Genomic DNA, 17,737 nt, shown 5'->3' with positions numbered 1-17,737 from the left:
CAAGCAGACTGATCTTTTGGGGTGGCAGCACCAGTGCTTTGGAACTTCCTAGTAAAGGTAAAGGGACCCCTGACCATTAGGTTCAGTCGTGGCTGACTCTGGGGTTGTGGCGCTCATCTCGCTCTATAGGCCGAGGGAGCCAGTGTACAGCTTCCGGGTCATGTGGCCAGCATGACTAAGCCACTTCTGGCAAACCAGAGCAGTGCACGGAAACGCCATTTACCTTCCCGCTGGAGCGGTACCTATTTATCTACTTGCACTTTGACGTGCTTTTGAACTGCTAGGTTGGCAGGAGCAGGGACCGAGCAACGGGAGCTCACCCCGTCGAGGGGATTCGAACTGCTGACCTTCTGATCGGCAAGCCCTAGGCTCTGTGGTTTAACCCACAGTGCCACCCGCGTCCCTTTGGAACTTCCTAGGCCCTCACTAAAACACTTTTAAGAAGTTGACTAAAAAACATTATTCCAGCAAGCCAGCTCAGACAATAATTTGTTTTCTGTGCATTATTGATAATTTTATAGTAATTTTTGGATATTGTTTAGAGATTTTTGAAAGTGATCCATACATAAATGAAATACATTAACCAAGCTAAATCTTGTCTGGGTTGGAAATATCTTGTTTCAATGCCATTTACAAAAAAACACTGGCACCGTGCTTTTTAATTTTCTCTGAACTGGTTTCTCATGAACTAATAATAATAATAATAATAATAAATTTTATTTATATCCCGCCCTCCCCAGCCGAAGCCGGGCTCAGGGCGGCTAACAATAATCAAATAATCAAACAATCAAATAATCACACCCTCTAAAAATATTTCATTATAAAAATTAATTAAAATCAAATTAATGGCAACCGATTAAGCAAAATTCTGTGCAGGTTGCCAGAGGAGGGAGTCAGGCTGCGCCCTGACCAAAGGCCTGGTGGAACAACTCTGTCTTGCAGGCCCTGCGGAAAGATGTCAGGTCCCGCAGGGCCCTAGTCTCTTGTGACAGAGCGTTCCACCAGATTGGAGCCGCAGCCGAGAAGGCCCTGGCTCTAGTTGAGGCCAGCCTAACCTCTCTGAGGCCTGGGACCTTGAGGATGTTATTATTTGCAGACCGTAGGTTTCTCTGTGGGGCATACCAGGAGAGGCGGTCCCGTAGGTACCAGGGTCCTAGGCCGTATAGGGCTTTAAAGGTTAAAGCCAGCACCTTAAACCTGATCCTGTACTCCACCGGGAGCCAGTGCAGCTGGTATAGTACCGGATGAATGTGATCTCGCAGCGAAGACCCCTTAAGGAGTCTCGCCGCGGCATTCTGCACCCGCTGGAGTTTCTGGGTCAGTCTCAAGGGCAGCCCCACGTAGAGCGAGTTACAATAATCCAGTCTGGAGGTGACCGTCGCATGGATCACAGTGGCTAGGTCAGGGCGAGAGAGATAAGGGGCCAACTGCTTAGCTTGGAGGAGATGAAAAAATGCCGCCTTTGTTATAGCTGTAATCTGCGCCTCCATAGAGAGGGAGGTATCGAAGATTACACCCAAACTCTTAACAGACGGTGCTGGCACTAATTGCACCCCCGCAAGAGATGGGAGTTGCCCCCTCAATCCCATATCGTCCCGCCCCAGCCAGAGGACCTCTGTCTTCGAAGAATTTAACTTCAACCGGCTCCCACGTAACCATCCAGCCACAGCTTCCAGACATCTCGCCAGTGTGTCTGGGGCCGAGTCAGGATGGCCATCCATCAACAGATAGAGTTGGGTGTCATCAGCATACTGATGGCAACCCAGCCCAAAACTCCGGACAAGCTGGGCGAGGGGGCGCATAAAGATGTTAAAAAGCATCGGGGAGAGAATCGCACCCTGAGGCACTCCACACACCAAGGAGTGGCGCGATGACAATTCCCCCCCAAGCGCCACCCTCTGTCCCCGACCAGAGAGAAACGAGCGCAGCCATTGAAGGACTGTGCCCTGGATCCCCGCGTCGGCAAGGCGGTGGTCCAGGAGTTCGTGATCGACCATGTCGAAGGCTGCTGACAGATCTAGAAGAATCAGCAGCCCCGACCCGCCTCGATCCAGCTGCCTGCGGAGATCATCTGTTAGGGCGACCAGAGCCGTCTCGGTCCCATGACCAGCGCGGAAGCCGGACTGGAATGGATCCAGAGCAGATGTTTCATCCAGAAACCTACCAAGCTGTTCAGCAACCGCTCTCTCAATCACCTTACCCAGGAATGGAAGATTCGAGACCGGGCGGTAATTGGATAGATCTAAGGGATCTAATGATGTTTTCTTTAAGAGCGGACGCACCACTGCCTCCTTCAGTTCCCCTGGGAATATCCCGGTGCCAAGGGACAAATTGATGATATCCCCCAGGGGGTCCCGCACCTCGTCTGGACACGCTCTAATCAGCCATGACGGGCACGGGTCAAGAGGACAGGTGGTGGGCTTTCCAGCTCGGAGGAGTCTGTCCACATCGGCTGGAGATATCTGGTCAAAGTGGTCCAATACTGGACCCGAGGACAGTCGAGGGGCCTCCAGTTCCTTTATTGTATCCAAATTGGCAGGGAGGTCATGGCGGAGCAACAGGACCTTCTCCGCAAAAAAGCTCGCAAATGCCTCACAGCTGTGTGTCAGATTGTTATTTAAATTTGGCTGTCAACTAGAGACATTTGCACTCTTCAGCTGCCCTGATGGGTCTTTTTCTTTAAATTTTCTCTCCTTATATGCACACAGAAGCACCTTGAAATTATACTTACTCTAGAGTGGGAACGTTATGGTCATCAATAAATATTCTCTCCACCCGGTAATGGAATATCTTTGGGTCATAGCCCTGTTCACCTGCAGGGGAGGGTATGTAAAATATTTTTATTTATTTTACAAAATTTATTCACTCTTTGATTGTAAATAGAACCACTAAGCAATTTACCAAAAAAAAAAGGCCAATAAAAGACCAAGCTAAAACCAGGTATTAAAAAAAATTCAAAATACAATTAAAATCAGCTAAGCTAAAAACAGATTAAAAACTCATGTCAGCTTCTACATGTCTGGATCTTGAACATTTAAATCAACCCCAAACAGCAGCTTTTTGTTCCAAAGTCTCAAGTGAATGCCTTGAGTGGGGTTAGAAAGACAAAACCACACCTGTCATAGTTGCCACTATGATGCATGGCATGAAGAAGTCATTTGAACAAATGAAACATTTAGTATAACCCAACTTTAAGCGATATGGAGATGGGGTGACATTTAAGAGGTCAAAATGTGAAAAAGAGGACACAGATTGAAATTTAAGGCCGTTATGGTATACGCTCAGAAGTAAGATGCCTCCTTTGCAAGTTTTATTCTATGCATAACTAAATTAAAAACGGTTTAAATAGGAGATGCTTACTGCAAAGGTTGTAGACTTTGTAGTGGCCTTCATGTTTCGTATCCAAAAACCTTGCAACTTCCTATAAAAGCAGGAGGAGATATTCAAAGGACGCCAGAAGCATTAGGACCCAATGATGCATTTGTGAAACCCATTTCAGAATTCATGGAAGCCAATTTAAGCAAAACTGAGATCTCCCCATGTGCAAAGAGGTCTTCAGTGCCAACATATTGCTGTAGATGTGGTTGGATTCCAGCAATGTGTTAGGCTTAGCCTCAGCGGGGAGATTAAATACACATTAAGAACCAATGAAAGCAGAGGAAGTCAATGTGGTGCATTCCTAATCTTGTTGGACACCCATAAGCCACTGCCAACATGGTCAATATTCAGAGATGTAGCCCAAACATGCTATGGACAGCACCATGTTGAGGAAGACTGGCATAGGTAGACATCTAGGCAAAATTTAAGTCTACTGTCACCTCTACACCATACATTTAAAGCATGTTCAAAGCACTCAACACTTTCCCCAAAGAATGCTGGGAACTGCAACAGTTTACCCCTCAAAGAGCCACAATTCCCAGCACCCTTCACTACAGTTCCCAGGATTATTTGTGGGAATCCATGTGTGTGTTAAAATGGATGGTGTGGATGCAACCAGACTTTTGAGTTGCTTAAAAAGGTAGTGTGGAGAAGAAAATGTTTAACGCCTGCAGCTTATTGGCTGATAATTCTAAGACATAGCACACCCATTTTTGAAGGCCCCAAACAAATCCTAACTCTGACCCTCTGATCATAGAGAAGAAATCAAGAACAATGTCAGGGAAGACACACAATGCCAACAGCCTGGCATTAGATCTGGCAAGGAAAGGAAGGAAAACAAATCGCCACCAATTAAGCAAATATTTTAGTTGTTTATCTAGTTTCTAAGTCAATTACAGCAATCAAGATGTAAGTAAATTATCATAACAAAAAATTCCTTCCAGTAGCACCTTAAAGACCAACTAAGTTAGTTCTAGGTATGAGCTTTCGTGTGCATGCACACTTCTTCAGATCTGTGTATCTGAAGAAGTGTGCATGCACACGAAAGCTCATACCTAGAACTAACTTAGTTGGTCTTTAAGGTGCTACTGGAAGGAATTTTTTGTTTTGACTATGGCAGACCAACACGGCTACCTATCTGTAACGTAAATTATCATGTTATCAACCCCTCAATGCAGGAACTTGAAGAAAGGGCGTAATTTCTCTTAAATTACAAGTGTGGAATAAAAAACAAAAAAACGTATCAATTAAAAAAGCAACATGCCATATTTATACAGTGAGAACTATTTGCACAGACTTTCAGAATTTATGCTACCTTTATAGGATTCCTGTACCAAGACTGCTTCCCAGAAGATGGAAAGGACATTGCTATAACACGAGCTGAGAGATAGAAACACACACACATAAAGGCTGTAATAAGTCTAATGAGACAGCAACACATTTGCTGGTTTATAACTTGCAGTATTTCAGTTCAAAGTATTTGTTTTCACAGAGATTAGACTTCAGACTTCTGACAGCTCAGGGATTCATCCTCATGGACAACTAGACTTTTGCAAGTAAGACAAACTAAGAAGCTTCTTCTGTGCTATCTCAATTTCCCCCTTTAAATCCAACTTTAAAATAGAGTAATCCCATGGACCATTTGTGCACACAGTTGTGTAAGAATTTTATCCAACTCTTATAACATGAAGGGCTAAAAACAGTCCTAAAGTAAAGGTAAAGGGACCCCTGACCATTAGGTCCAGTAGTGACCGACTCTGGAGTTGCGGCGCTCATCTCGCTTTATTGGCTGAGGGAGCCAGCGTACAGCTTCTGGGTCATGTGGCCAGCATGACTAAGCCGCTTCTGGCGAACCAGAGCAGCGCACGGAAACGCCGTTTACCTTCCCGCCACAGTGGTACCTATTTATCTACTTGCACTTTGACGTGCTTTTGAACTGCTAGGTTGGCAGGATCAGGGACCGAGCAACGGGAGCTCACCCCATTGCGGGGATTCGAACCGCCGACCTTCTGATCGGCAAGTCCTAGGCTCTGTGGTTTAACCCACAGCGCCACCCGCGTCTCTTCAAAAACAGTCCTAGTGGGGCTGATTTGTGTGGTGGTGAAGGACAGCATGGGGGAATTAAGCCCACCTGTTTGAATTCCTACCTAGGTGCCTTAAGCCCCTTAGACAACAGAGAGGCACACAGATGGAAGTATATACATTTAAACAGGTTTAAGGTTCTCCACTGATGGAGAAAGACAGGTTCTGGAATGCCTTTTCGGTGTTGGCTCCTTGTACACGGAACTCCCTTCCTCTTTGCTCATGGCCCAGCAGAGCGGAATCGGAACCCACAGCCTGCACACACAAGACCTAGACATTAGGGTAAGCCGACTACCATGTGACAGCAGTGAATGCTTTGTTTCACTCCTGTTGGACCAGCACTCTAGCCTCTGCCAGGACCACTGGTCCACAGCACCATTTCACATTTAAGCAAAGTCTCTACTGTGGGTGTTAGCGCCGCAAGTCTGTCTTGTCATTTAGATCAGCAGTCAAGAGATACCATATTTTTCGCTCCATAAGACGCACCTAGTTTTTAGAGGGGGAATACCAGGGAAAGAAAATATTCTTTAAAGGAAGCGCTGAGCAGAGCCTGTATGCATCCCAGGTTCTGCTCAGAGCTCCCTTTCACAAGCCGCATGGAGCATGTGTGCGGCGCTTGCAGGCTTTTCCCTGGGGAAAAGCCCCCAAGAGCCGCACACATGCTCTGCGTGGCTCTTTAAAGGGAGCACTGAGCAGAGCCTTCCATCTGCATTTGCTCCACAAGACGCACACACATTTCCCCTTACTTTTTAGGAGGGGGAAAAGTGCATCTTATGGAGCGAAAAACACAGTAATTCCAAGATGCAAAAGAGGAGAGATGTGAGCGCAACTCGTATGACCACAAGGTCAAAGCCTGTTCCATTGGCAGAGTGGCAAAAGCAGCGTTTACGTGCCTCTGAGTGCCTTGGCTGTATGTGGTTAGACTTTAACTGCCCAGGACCATCTGCCTAGGCACTTATTCACTTCCTTCAGAGAAGCGATAACCAAGCAAAGGTCACGCATTGCCATGTCTCCCCAGTTAGTAGCTGCCCCAGAAGCAAGGCCAGGAGAGGACAAGAGAAAAAGGAGGCAGTGGCAGACACGAACACACACTTAAGTTTTCTTCCACAATTCTTGGCTGCCCGGATCTCTCCAAGCTCCCATGAGAAAAGTTCATAATGATCAACTTCTTCCCTTTCACCAAGTTACTATACACACCAGTGACATACGTGAGGTCCAAATCAAAGCCATCTTTTGTGTAACGCCTTTTGTTTTCTGATACCTGCCAGCAACACACACAGAAGGAAATTAAAGAGGGAAGTTGGGAAACAAATAGGCTAGTTTAGTCTGACAGATGTCACTATTTCCAAGGCTGCCCATAACGGCTTAAAAAAAAAAATTAGAACAGCAGCCAAAGTCTTAAATATAAGGCGAGAAATCTGAATATCTGCACTCTGAATCATGCAAGTATGACTGATCTTGATTGTTCTACATTTTTAAAGCATTTCTATACTGCCTATTAATTAGAGTCCTTCAAGTCAACTTAAAATAGAAATACAACAATTAGATATTTTAATGTTGATATTGATTTGTTTATGTAAAACATATTGGGGATGTCTACTAAAGTGCAATACAAACTCTTGGACAGTGGTTTGTATTGTATTCGCAACCTCTGGCTGCGAACGGGATCCGTTCCGGAGCCCTGTTCTCAACATGAGCAGAATGCAACCCGCGTCTGCGCGTGCAAGTGTTGTGATTCGTCACTTCTGCGCATGCGTGTGACGTCAGTTTGAGCGTCTGCTCATGCGCAAGCAGCGAAACCCGGAAGTAAACCTTTCCAGTACTTCCGGGTCGCTGCAGAGCACAACCTGAAAATGCTCAGCCTGAAGCAAACACAACACGAGGTATGACTGTAATATAAAAAAGTCAAACAGAAACAGGAGCAGAAAGGCCAGCAGCCAAGATAACTACATGTGCCTCCCCCCAGGGAGAAAGACCTTGTGTCTCGCTCCCATAGTTGACAAGGCCCCGTGTTGCTTACTATCCTCCTTGTGAGCTTTTCCAGTCGTTCCTTCTCCGATGCCAGTCGAAATATTCGTATCAGAATTATAACCCTCAGGATACGAAAAATAATAACCGCTCTGGTGAAAAGGGAGAGAAAAAGTGGTCAGCATAACAAGGTGCCTGTTAGGGGGGCAATGTTTTTAAATTTATATTGATTTGTTAAATTTATATACCGCCCTTCACCAAAAGATCTGATTACATTAGCAGCCCCACTCAACATCCAGCACTTTTAAAAGCCAAATTACCCACATGCTTGTTTGCATTTTGCCTTCATCACCACAGATGAAAAACGGACATCTGTGAAAGGAAGGAGGGAGGAGGGAGAGAAGGAAGAATATTCTGCACTTTCCTTGCCTTGGAATGAGGCTTATTCCGCTGAAGTCAGAGACGGCATACACAAAATCGATCAGCAGCGTGACCCCGACAATGATAGCATCCAGAATATTTAGCTTGGATTCAAAGTACTTTTCGAAGCTGAAATGAAAAAGGGATGTGCAAAAGACAACTAGCAACAATGATTTAGCAGCAGCAGCTCACTTCGACAAGGACCTTGTAGGCCACCTAGGATTATTCAACATTTAGCATACGCAGGGGCTTAAGAAGTCAATTTTGCAAGGAGACATTGCTCCAAGTATCATGCTGCAGCGTATAAACCACGGTTAGTCCTGGAAAGCGCTGTTCAGCGGAGGCCACCTGCAGGGGTTAGCAACAGGGCACCCATGGGCACCAGTGTGCCCTCCAGAGCCTCTTATGGCGACTGCATAAGGTCTCTGCGATTAATGCACAATGCACACAAGACTGTTTGGTCTTCCTGTTCCTGTTTGCACTGGTTCAGCTTCTCCTACACTGAACACACTCAGTGGCCTTGCCTTTTCATGCTTTTTTAGATGTGACGGCCATTTTATGTTGTGCCACGCAGCCATTTTGTGAGTGTCACGCACAGCAAATTCCAAATGTGCCCCCTATCCCAGAAAGGCTGGGATAAAGCAAGGTCTGCTCATTCCCAGAACTGGGCCTGTACACAAGAGTTACGAGAAAATGCCAATATGAGCCATATGAGACTGAACGAGCCATACCACGGGTGCGCATCACATTGGGGGTAGGGCACCAAAAAGAACAGCTCAACAATGCGCGCTAACAGCCAGCTCAGATACTGCATTCTGACAGCGCAGGATTTCGGCCGGTGCGGGTGGTTCCTTTGCACAGTGCGCCAAGCTGAGGGGGTGCAAAATTGAGCAGGCCCATAATTTGGGGGCACAAAATATTGGCCTCACACAGGGCACTGTATTACAAAAGATTAACAACGTCCGCCCCGGCGTAGACAAAATGAGGCTAAGAAACAAGAGAAGGAATCCGTAAGCTTTGGGGAGGGATGTTTCCAGAAGTGCAAAAATTCTTAAAGGGAAAAAGACCTAAGGGGGCAAACCTCCACTCTCTCAAAAGAAAAAAACACCCCACTACCCATGACCAATTAATTAGGAATGAGCATGCTCAGTGGCTACAGAATATTGACTGCTGGGGAAGAAAAAAAATGGGGGGAGGGGACTGAATCAGGTGTGTGTGTGTGTGTGTGTGAGAGAGAGAGAGAGAGAGAGAGAGAGAGAGAGAGAGAGAGAGAGAGAGAATAGAACATAATATCTTGAAAAGAGGTGGTGGAATTCTGAACAGGAGCAGTAAGCACAATAGGCTTCACTTGTTTTTCCCGTTTCCTAAAGAACACTTTTTAAGCCTTTCTCCCTATTCCAGATGCAGTAAGAATACTGCTGCAAGGGGGTTTTATGGGGAACTTTAAGACCTCTCTGCTAGACCTCTGAATGTAAGGTCAATGCCTTATTTGAAAACTTATGCAGCTAAAAAAACAACTGTTTCACAGCAGCACAGATTTACAATGATTCCTGCTCTTACCCTTCAATGGACACTCGCAGGAGAACATCAAAGAGGAAGAAGAATGCTATGGCCAGAGAGATATTTCCAATCATGACATCAAGAGAGTGGTATTTGTGAGCAATCATTAGAGACAGAATCACAAGTGAGATGTCCACAAAAATAAGCACAATTCCAAAAAGCCTAAAACAAGAGAAGGGATGGGGAAGAAAAGAAGGAAAACGGTCACTTCAAGAATCATGCAAATAGAAATAAATAAAATTTTCCTTCGTTGTAGTGCAAATATTACTCCTGGAAAAGGGATAGACAAATATGCTTTTATGAAGATCTATTTAACACAGTAAAGAACTGCAGGGGCCAATCTTTGTCCACCAATTCAGCTTTGGTCTGTAGAGGAGTCCATGTGTTCAGCAGGTAGAAAGGTGTGGCAACCAATTTGCAGCTGTAACGCAGAGCAAAGCAACTTACTAATGCAAGTATCTTGGCTGATCTCAGGTTTCCAGAAAACTGATATCCCGTTATGTGTCGTACAACCAGGAAGCAGACTTGTGTGCAATACAGATTTGGGCAAATGTTACTCAGCTGGAAACATTCCATATTGCAAGCGTTTGATGTGCTTAGAAATTATGCTTAAGCCACCGAAAGTTGGTTGGCTGGGAGAACGAATGAATCAAAGTTGCTTTCCTTAAATGAGAGCAATTTCCATGTTTGCAATTCTGCAAGTAGAAAGCTGTAAGGTATCAAGTTTGCCAATCTACAATTGCCTTCCCATGCTTCACTGATGTTCATGTTGTAGTAATACATACCTGAATCCAAAAGACATCACAAACTGGGAGACTTTTTTCTTTATTAGGCTGGTTCAGGGGGAGAAAGGGAAATTATTATTATTATTAGGACCATGATCAGGTTTTCAAAGAAATAGTAACTGAAGAAATCAAGCCTACCAAGCAAAAAGGTACTTCACCCGAAATATTTCTATCCTGCCCTTCATTGTAAAACAATGCCAATAAAACATAAATCATATACATAAAGCAGAGGCATATAAAACAAGGCACATAAATCACAAGCAAACGTTTAATTGCAATGCAACAAAAAAGCCCTTCTCAAGTCCGTAAGTAGTGGCAGCTATTTTTATAGTGGTTAAAGTCAGCAATTTCTGTAGTTCAGCCATATGATTGTGGTAATATGGACACCTGTATACCTCCTGCATTCAAAGCTTTTCATTTTTAAAAACACTGCTTTTCCAGGGCTCCTGGTTCTAGGCTGCGATCCCATTACTGGCTTAAACTGCAACTAGGTCGTTCCTTTTCTCAATTTGGATCTAAGCTGGCTCAGGGAAAACACATCAGAATGCAGCATATTTCTCAAGGACAGATATGGATTGCGACAAACATCACAAACCACAGGGGTGCAAACTGGACGCCATGCGGTCATTGGGCAGAAAAAAAGGTAGAAACCGTTATGTACTGAAGTTCTCACCCTGGGCCAGCAGGGGGTTACTGTAGAGTTTTCACTCAGGTTCACATATGCAAATAAGGGATTGAAAGTGACGTTCAGTGATTGGATAGTTACAGAAAATGGTTACTGTTGCGTTCTAGTGGAGCTCTATATAAGCAGGCTGGCTGAACCCTTCAGTTCAGTTCTGTTCCAACTTACAAATAAAGAGCTGCTTTGGAGAAATTGCTGCATCGTCTACTATGTGTACCCACTATTTAACAGAAACCTCTGCTATATAGGATACCGTTAAGTTTCGTGAGGACCACAGTCGGAGCTGGCAAAATGAATACTGTCATTTCAGCAAGCTCAACTTAAAAAAGCAGAGAGAAGGCGATGAATCCATCACTCCTACTTGTCTGGCACATTTTCTCAAAGTTCTCAAACTCACTCTGTAGAAGAGTCTGATTCCGCTTCCTCTTTATCAGCACCATCGTCAAGATCCATTTCAATCTCCCTGATCCGACTTCTGCCATGGAATTAATTGGGGAAGCAGATATATTAGCAGAATTCCTTCTTGCGGCAAGAAATAAGAGCTAAAGAAATAAGAGCTAAACAAACTCACTTCCTCCCTGAAAGTTAACGGATTTCAGCAGGGAGCTTGTACCAGCCTGCTGTGAAAGCTTAATGGAAAGCAGTTGTGTCAGATTCTCATTTTTACTGAGTGGAAGGCTACCGCCACTTCACACCCATCTCTTTTCTCACAAGACTTCAAGCACTGGAAGCAGCAGATCAAGGTCAGGGATAGCAAGAGGCATGCGCAGAGAGGGCATTTATGGAGACCAGCCTTCTGCAGCATGTGACTTCTGCCGCAACCACACACTGCCCTCAGTGTTCGAAATTCACCAGGCGCGTTTTGTACCAGGCTATCGGCCACTTGCGACCAAATGAAGATGTCTGGGCATCAGGATGGTGCCTGACATCACCACCATCTGAAGGTGGGTGCCTGGGGATCCCGTGACTGTTTTCGCACACTAAAAAGGTAAAGGTAAAGGGACCCCTGACCATTAGGTTCAGTCGTGACCGACTCTGGGGTTGCGGCGCTCATCTCGCTTTATTGGCCGAGGGAGTCGGCATACAGCTTCCGGGTCATGTGGCCAGCATGACTAAGCCGCTTCTGGCAAACCAGAGCAGCGCACGGAAACACCGTTTACCTTCCTGCCGGAGAGGTACCTATTTATCTACTTGCACTTTAAGGTGCTTTCGAACTGCTAGGTTGGCAGGAGCTGGGACCGAGCAACGAGAGCTCACCCCGTTGCGGGGATTCGAACCGCCGACCTTCTCATCAGCAAGTCCTAGGCTCAAGCGCCACCCATGTCCCTTTTTCACACACTAGTACCGCATTATGTAGAATTCTCTCAGTTATATTTTATCTGCACCATCAGAATAAATTTCAGGAACCAAGATGTCATTTCTGTGCAGCCTGAGCAAGAGCAGCGAACGACGTTGTAGTTAATTGTTGTCGCTTGCCCTTCACTTACCCCACTTCACTGACCTGCTCACAGCTGTGAAGAATATCTCTACATTATGAATGGTCCATGTCCCCATTAAGAAATAGAGGTAGGAATAGGCCAACGTATATGCGGACAGCACCTGGGTCAAGTGCCTTTTCCTCTTCAACTTTTCCAAGTTCTTAACCTTGCTCAAGGTCGTCATCTAAACTAGCCAGATGTTTGACTGAGAATCAATCACAGTCAGTTCATCATCTGAAAAATAAGACTTTTTCTGCCTTGCCCAGAAATTTTGGTGACTGCAAACTTGGCTTAAGGAGCCATTTGGCAACTAGCTTATATATCTGAGTTTCTAACACTGGTTGCTCTGCCCAGGTGCCCACTTTTGTGCAAGGTTTACCTTCCCGCCGGAGCGGTACCTATTTATCTACTTGCACTTTGACGTGCTTTTGAACTGCTAGGTTGGCAGGAGCAGGGACCGAGCAATGGGAGCTCACCCCGTCGTGGGGATTCGAACCGCCGACCTTCTGATTGTCAAGTCCTAGGCTCTGTGGTTTAACCCACAGCGCCACCCGTGTCCTGTGTGCAAGGTAGGCAAGTGTTATCACAAATGGAATAGTATGCAAAGCCAAGTAAACTGCCAGCATACAAGAGTTTCCCTTCCCCTCAAGATTCATCAAAACAGAAGGTTCTGAGAGTTTCCAGGTGGTTCTTGGTACAAGATAGCTTTTGTCAGCCAAAGGCAGGCTGGTGTTCTTTATCTTCCCCACCTGGGGATTCAAGATGGGGCAGGTTCTGCTGTTTGGGTCTCTGGCTGCACATCTTCCCTTAGTGTGGTAATCACCAGAGCTAAGAGGTTGGACAGACTTTTAGGATACCAGCATGCAGTTCTCGTCAGTCACCTTAAGAGCAATAGCAATGCCACCAAATTAGGGTCGTTGGAAGAAGATTTAGGCTGCAATCCTGAAAGGGATTACTCGGGGGACTTACTTTTAAATATGGAGAAGTAAGGAGCACCAACAGGGGAAAAATAAGGTCAACAGCAGAAAAGACTTAAGTAGACGGATTTAAGAGGTGTGATTTATATAAACTTCATGAACCACATAAAAGGGTTGAAGGATCTATTTGTGTTCTCGCACTATGATACGGAGTCACTAGACACACTTCAGGGTCTTAACCCAGGGTTTTCTGGTTTCTGCACAGAAAACACACTCACTTCTACTGACCAGCAAACCTTTCCCATTATATCCCATTCAGGATAACTCACACTGGAGTGTCATGGGCCACCACATGTTGTCCATCTCTTTCGGTTTCCATTTTTCTCTTGTGGTTTTCGGAGCAAAACAAAACAGATGGTTTCCCTGTTGGGGCAAAATAGGATACCCCAGAAGTTGCTTTATATACACCAGGCTGAAACCCTAACCCCATGTAGGTAAAGGTAAAGGGACCCCTGACGGTTAAGTCCAGTTGTGAACGACTCTGGGGTTGCAGCGCTCATCTTGCTTTACTGGCCAAGGGAGCCAGCGTTTGTCCACAGACAGTTTTTCTGGGTCATGTGGCCAGCATGACTAAGCCACTTCTGGCGAACCAGAGCAACACACGGAAACTCCAGTTACCTTCCCGCTGGAGCGGTACCTATTTATCTGCTTGCACTTTGATGTGCTTTAGAACTGTTAGGCTGGCAGGAGCTGGGACGGAGCAATGGGAGCTCACCCTGTCGCAGGGATTCGAACCGCCAACCTTCCGATCAGCAAGTCCAAGCGGCACAGTGGTTTAGTCCACAGTGCCTGGGGGTTAAGTCTTACTTATTTTTTAAAATCAGATCAAAGCTGGTTGGGGGTGGGGTGGAATTCATCAAAATGCAGTATTTCTCAAGAAGCTACAGAACAGATGTGGATTGCAGCTAATGTTGTGCAGTGTACGAGGCTTCACAAACCAGAAGTGGAAGCATAGAGGACGCATAGTAAACAGGAGTGTGCACACAGCCTGAACTGCACTACACTTCGCTCCACAGAGCCTCATTCTTCAGAATAACAGGATTCACACAACACATTATGAATTGGATCAAAGAGCTTCGTATACATTTGCTCACCAACTCACACATCATCCCTGCAAAGCAGGTCAAACTCATGACCACCACAGTGCAAGCAATGAGGCCGAGACCCAGGAAGCAGTGGTTTGCTTAATGTCAGCCAAGCCTCCTGACCTGGTCAGTCTGTGCCTTGACCGCATCGCTTCAAGCAATGGGGGCAGGGGGAATGCTCTGGGGATTTAATAAGCCTCCATACAAAAAGGATTCTCTGCATATAGAAAACTAGAATGTCAGAGTTCCAGCCTAGATTCCTCCCCAATACAAGTATGTAAGGGAGAAGGGTTCAAGTTTAGATTATGCACTAGAAGGGTTCAAGCACTAGATATCTGGAAGGAGTGGGGTTCATACAGAAAGGTTGTTATGTACTGAGTCGAATAGGATCCAAACTGCAGCAGTCTGATTGGTCCTAGAACAATGCAGCAGTATGATTGGTTGGCAGGAACCACCCAATCATGCTCCAGGTATAAGTGAATCCACAACCTGATTGGCTTACAGTAGAATTCCGGAATTAGCCAATCATGTGCAGCCCATTGTGTAATTAATGTATATAAAGCAGATACTTTGAGGGGACATTCATTCATTCCTCCTCACCGCTATGAGCTGAATAAAGAGCATGAAATCACTTTGCGACTCTGAGTATATTTCAAAGGTATTCATGTTTCATTCAAGCAATTCCCAACCTGTGGCATAAAGAGTACAAGAACACTTCTTTCAACAAATGTTGGAAAGAATAAGAAAGTCCCTTGCAGCTAAATCCTGCTCAAGTTTACTTGGAATTAGGGTTGGGAGAGAAACACAGCAGCCCTTTGAAATTCACACTTCTCCCTATTTGGTGTTGCAGTTCTCCAACCAACAAACCAGTACAGAAATGTGTGCTTAGACGGCATTTGTACATTTCGCCGCATAACTTTCTAGGAGGGCTAGATACTTACTCCCCACCCCCTTTGTTTAAATGAAAGCTTTGGGGCACCTGTGAAAGCCTTTGTGGGCACAATGACACCAGGTTGGCAACCCCTAAACCACTGGGTAGCTCTAAACCAGGAGTAACATTGTGTAATTGTATTCAAAAGCCAGCAGTGGGAGCACACTGGGAGCAGAGTAAATGGTAATGTGTATTCAGCCTAGGTATGCACAGGACCTGCATCCTTAAGTTTTGTCGAAACCAATAAAAGGAGACTGCACTGTTACAGCAAGACACCTGATCTGCATTCAGTAGTCTTGAGAACATCTCCCAGTGTGTACAGACTGCATATTCCGTACAACAATTTCTGTCTTCTTGTGCTTGCAGAACCAGAGCCAAAGCCAAAGGAGATGTATGGAGCCATGCATAAAAGAGTTAACTTCAAAGTTTGCAGATGCACAAAATATATTTTGGGGGAAAGAAAGCCCCAAACATAACAACTCAATGGCACAGAATGTTAGCTGGCTGAGTTGGGAGGAGTAACAGACAACTGGTTGAGAGAGGCAGATAGAGTGTTAGCTGGCTGAAACAGGAGAGCAGAAACACATGCAAATATGCATATTTTTTTTTATTTAAAATAATAATAACCACCTCATTCTGGGCAGGTCACTTCCTGGATCTCACAGGAGAAAGCCAAATGAAAAATAACAAGCTGTAGTTGGGAGCAAGTGAGTCCATATACCCCACCCCCAAAAAATATAAGGGCAAATTTAGGGTTGTTGGGAAGGGGGAGAGAAACTCGGTAATTCCGAATTGGAAGAGGACCTGCTGATGCAACAGAAAATCCTAATACACTCTTTCTAAAAAACCAACCTGCTAAAGCAAATTACAAAGCAAAAGCAGTCTACTATCCCCAAATTGCTGGATGGGGCTGTTGCTGGAAGAGAGTAACTTACAGCAGCCCTGCAATGTAGTGGACACTGAATACTGCAGGTCAGGCTCCAACAACCTTTGGAAAGTATTGCAGCCCTGGGCATGTCTAAAGCTGAAAGAGTAGTTTACAACCACCACTGCTTCTCTCCCCACACTGCAGGTTAGGCTTACATTTTCAAGAATCCCTGCAGTATAGGGAACTGTCTTATCCCTATAGCAGGTAGGCAGGATGTGCTGAGAGAATAAGCTGACATGAACTGGGTCTTCAACTGGTGGGCGTGGGACCGCTACTATGTCACAGCCCGATCCAAGGTGGGTTGCAACAGCATACAAATCAGTGGCGTAGCGTGGGGGGTGCAGGGGGGGCCGGCCACACCGGGCGCAACATCTGGGGGTTAGGGTTAGGGGGCGCAAATCCACGGGTTAGGGGGCGCAAATCCATGGGCTAGGGGGTGCAAATTACTTGCCTTGCCCCGGGTGCTGACAACCCACGCTACGCCACTGATACAAATATTTGATTTGTTGTTATTGTTCTTTTAAAAAAACGAGTCTTCAACTGGGCACTTAGGTTAAATGTGGGTCCCATGTCTAATTGAAGACTACTGGCTTTTACAACAATCTTACAGCGCCTTTCACTCTTAATATTTCAAACCAGAGCCTATGCTCACTGCCCTTGCAACTTTGCTAAATAAAGCACTGAATTGCACCAGAGAAGCTTGCGGTGTTTGCACCGACTTGCATACAGGTGGCTGTAGTAGTTCATAGTGTTCAAAGCTTTTTAGGGGAGCCCCCCCCCCTTAATGACAATGGTGATAGATTTTGCACATGAACACAGACCCAAGTTAAGACTCTTCTCTTCCATGCCAACGTTTGCTTTGTCAAGGCTCCCCTAAAACCCACTCAGGACAGAGGAAAAACTGCAACCTTGTGGGTCGTCATTCTCCTACCCATGTCTTTGTGAGAACCAGCCCTTTATTCGTATATCCTCCCCCTTCAAGAAATCATTTCATTTGGACTTTCGGTCCATCTCCACCCCGATTACTCCTTGCCCTCGCGAAGGGATCATTTTCACAAGGTTTTTTTTTGGGGGGGGGCTGTCCGTGCTTCCAAACGCCTGAAAGTCACGACAGGGGCTTCTCCCCCCACCTGGTCAATTCTGCCTCTGCATAGTTAACGCAGGTTTGGTTTGCTTTCCCATCCCACCCCCCACCCCCCCGGGTCGAAGCAGAGCAATAAGTCATTTACCTCCGCAGGGGACAAGCTCAGCTCCAAAAATGAAACCCTTCCAAGGACGGGGGGACGGGGGGGGGGTCGAAACTCGTGACAAGCAGGTATGTGCTTGGGAGAGGGAGGGAGAAGGAAATGGGACCGGGGAAGGGAGGGAAGCGAGAGAAAAAGCTTTCCGCGTTTTTACGCACGCCTGAAAAGTTGCCAGAGCGCGTGTGGCCAGGAGACTAAAGGAGTCCTATTGTGGGTCGA

The 17,737-nt window shown here is 45.8% G+C and overlaps 1 protein-coding gene across 3 annotated transcripts in view; it reads right to left on the bottom strand.

Moving 5' to 3' along the window:
* The window catches only part of LOC309338371 (phosphatidylinositol 3,4,5-trisphosphate 3-phosphatase TPTE2-like), a 29,403-nt gene that overhangs the window by 11,260 nt on the left and 406 nt on the right, over positions 1-17,737 (bottom strand). Inside the window, exons 1-11 of one of the 3 annotated variants that reach the window (XM_081855591.1) lie at positions 17,504-17,699; positions 13,600-13,693; positions 11,273-11,350; positions 10,194-10,241; positions 9,409-9,570; positions 7,858-7,977; positions 7,481-7,580; positions 6,658-6,721; positions 4,694-4,758; positions 3,361-3,421; positions 2,732-2,813 (exon numbers count right to left, since the gene is read on the bottom strand). In XM_081855591.1, the coding sequence (XP_081711717.1) occupies positions 2,732-2,813; positions 3,361-3,421; positions 4,694-4,758; positions 6,658-6,721; positions 7,481-7,580; positions 7,858-7,977; positions 9,409-9,570; positions 10,194-10,241; positions 11,273-11,350; positions 13,600-13,649 (830 nt within the window). In that variant the 5' untranslated portion in view covers positions 13,650-13,693; positions 17,504-17,699. Of the gene's footprint in view, positions 1-2,731; positions 2,814-3,360; positions 3,422-4,693; positions 4,759-6,657; positions 6,722-7,480; positions 7,581-7,857; positions 7,978-9,408; positions 9,571-10,193; positions 10,242-11,272; positions 11,351-13,599; positions 13,694-17,503; positions 17,700-17,737 lie in introns of those variants that run through there. The other 2 variants (XM_081855592.1, XM_081855590.1) reach the window with 2 other exon arrangements.

Source organism: Podarcis erhardii, assembly GCF_964252035.2.
Source record: "Podarcis erhardii genome assembly, chromosome: 3".
Taxonomy (NCBI): Eukaryota; Metazoa; Chordata; class Lepidosauria; order Squamata; family Lacertidae; genus Podarcis; species Podarcis erhardii.
This window is presented reverse-complemented; position numbering and strand designations above follow the sequence as displayed.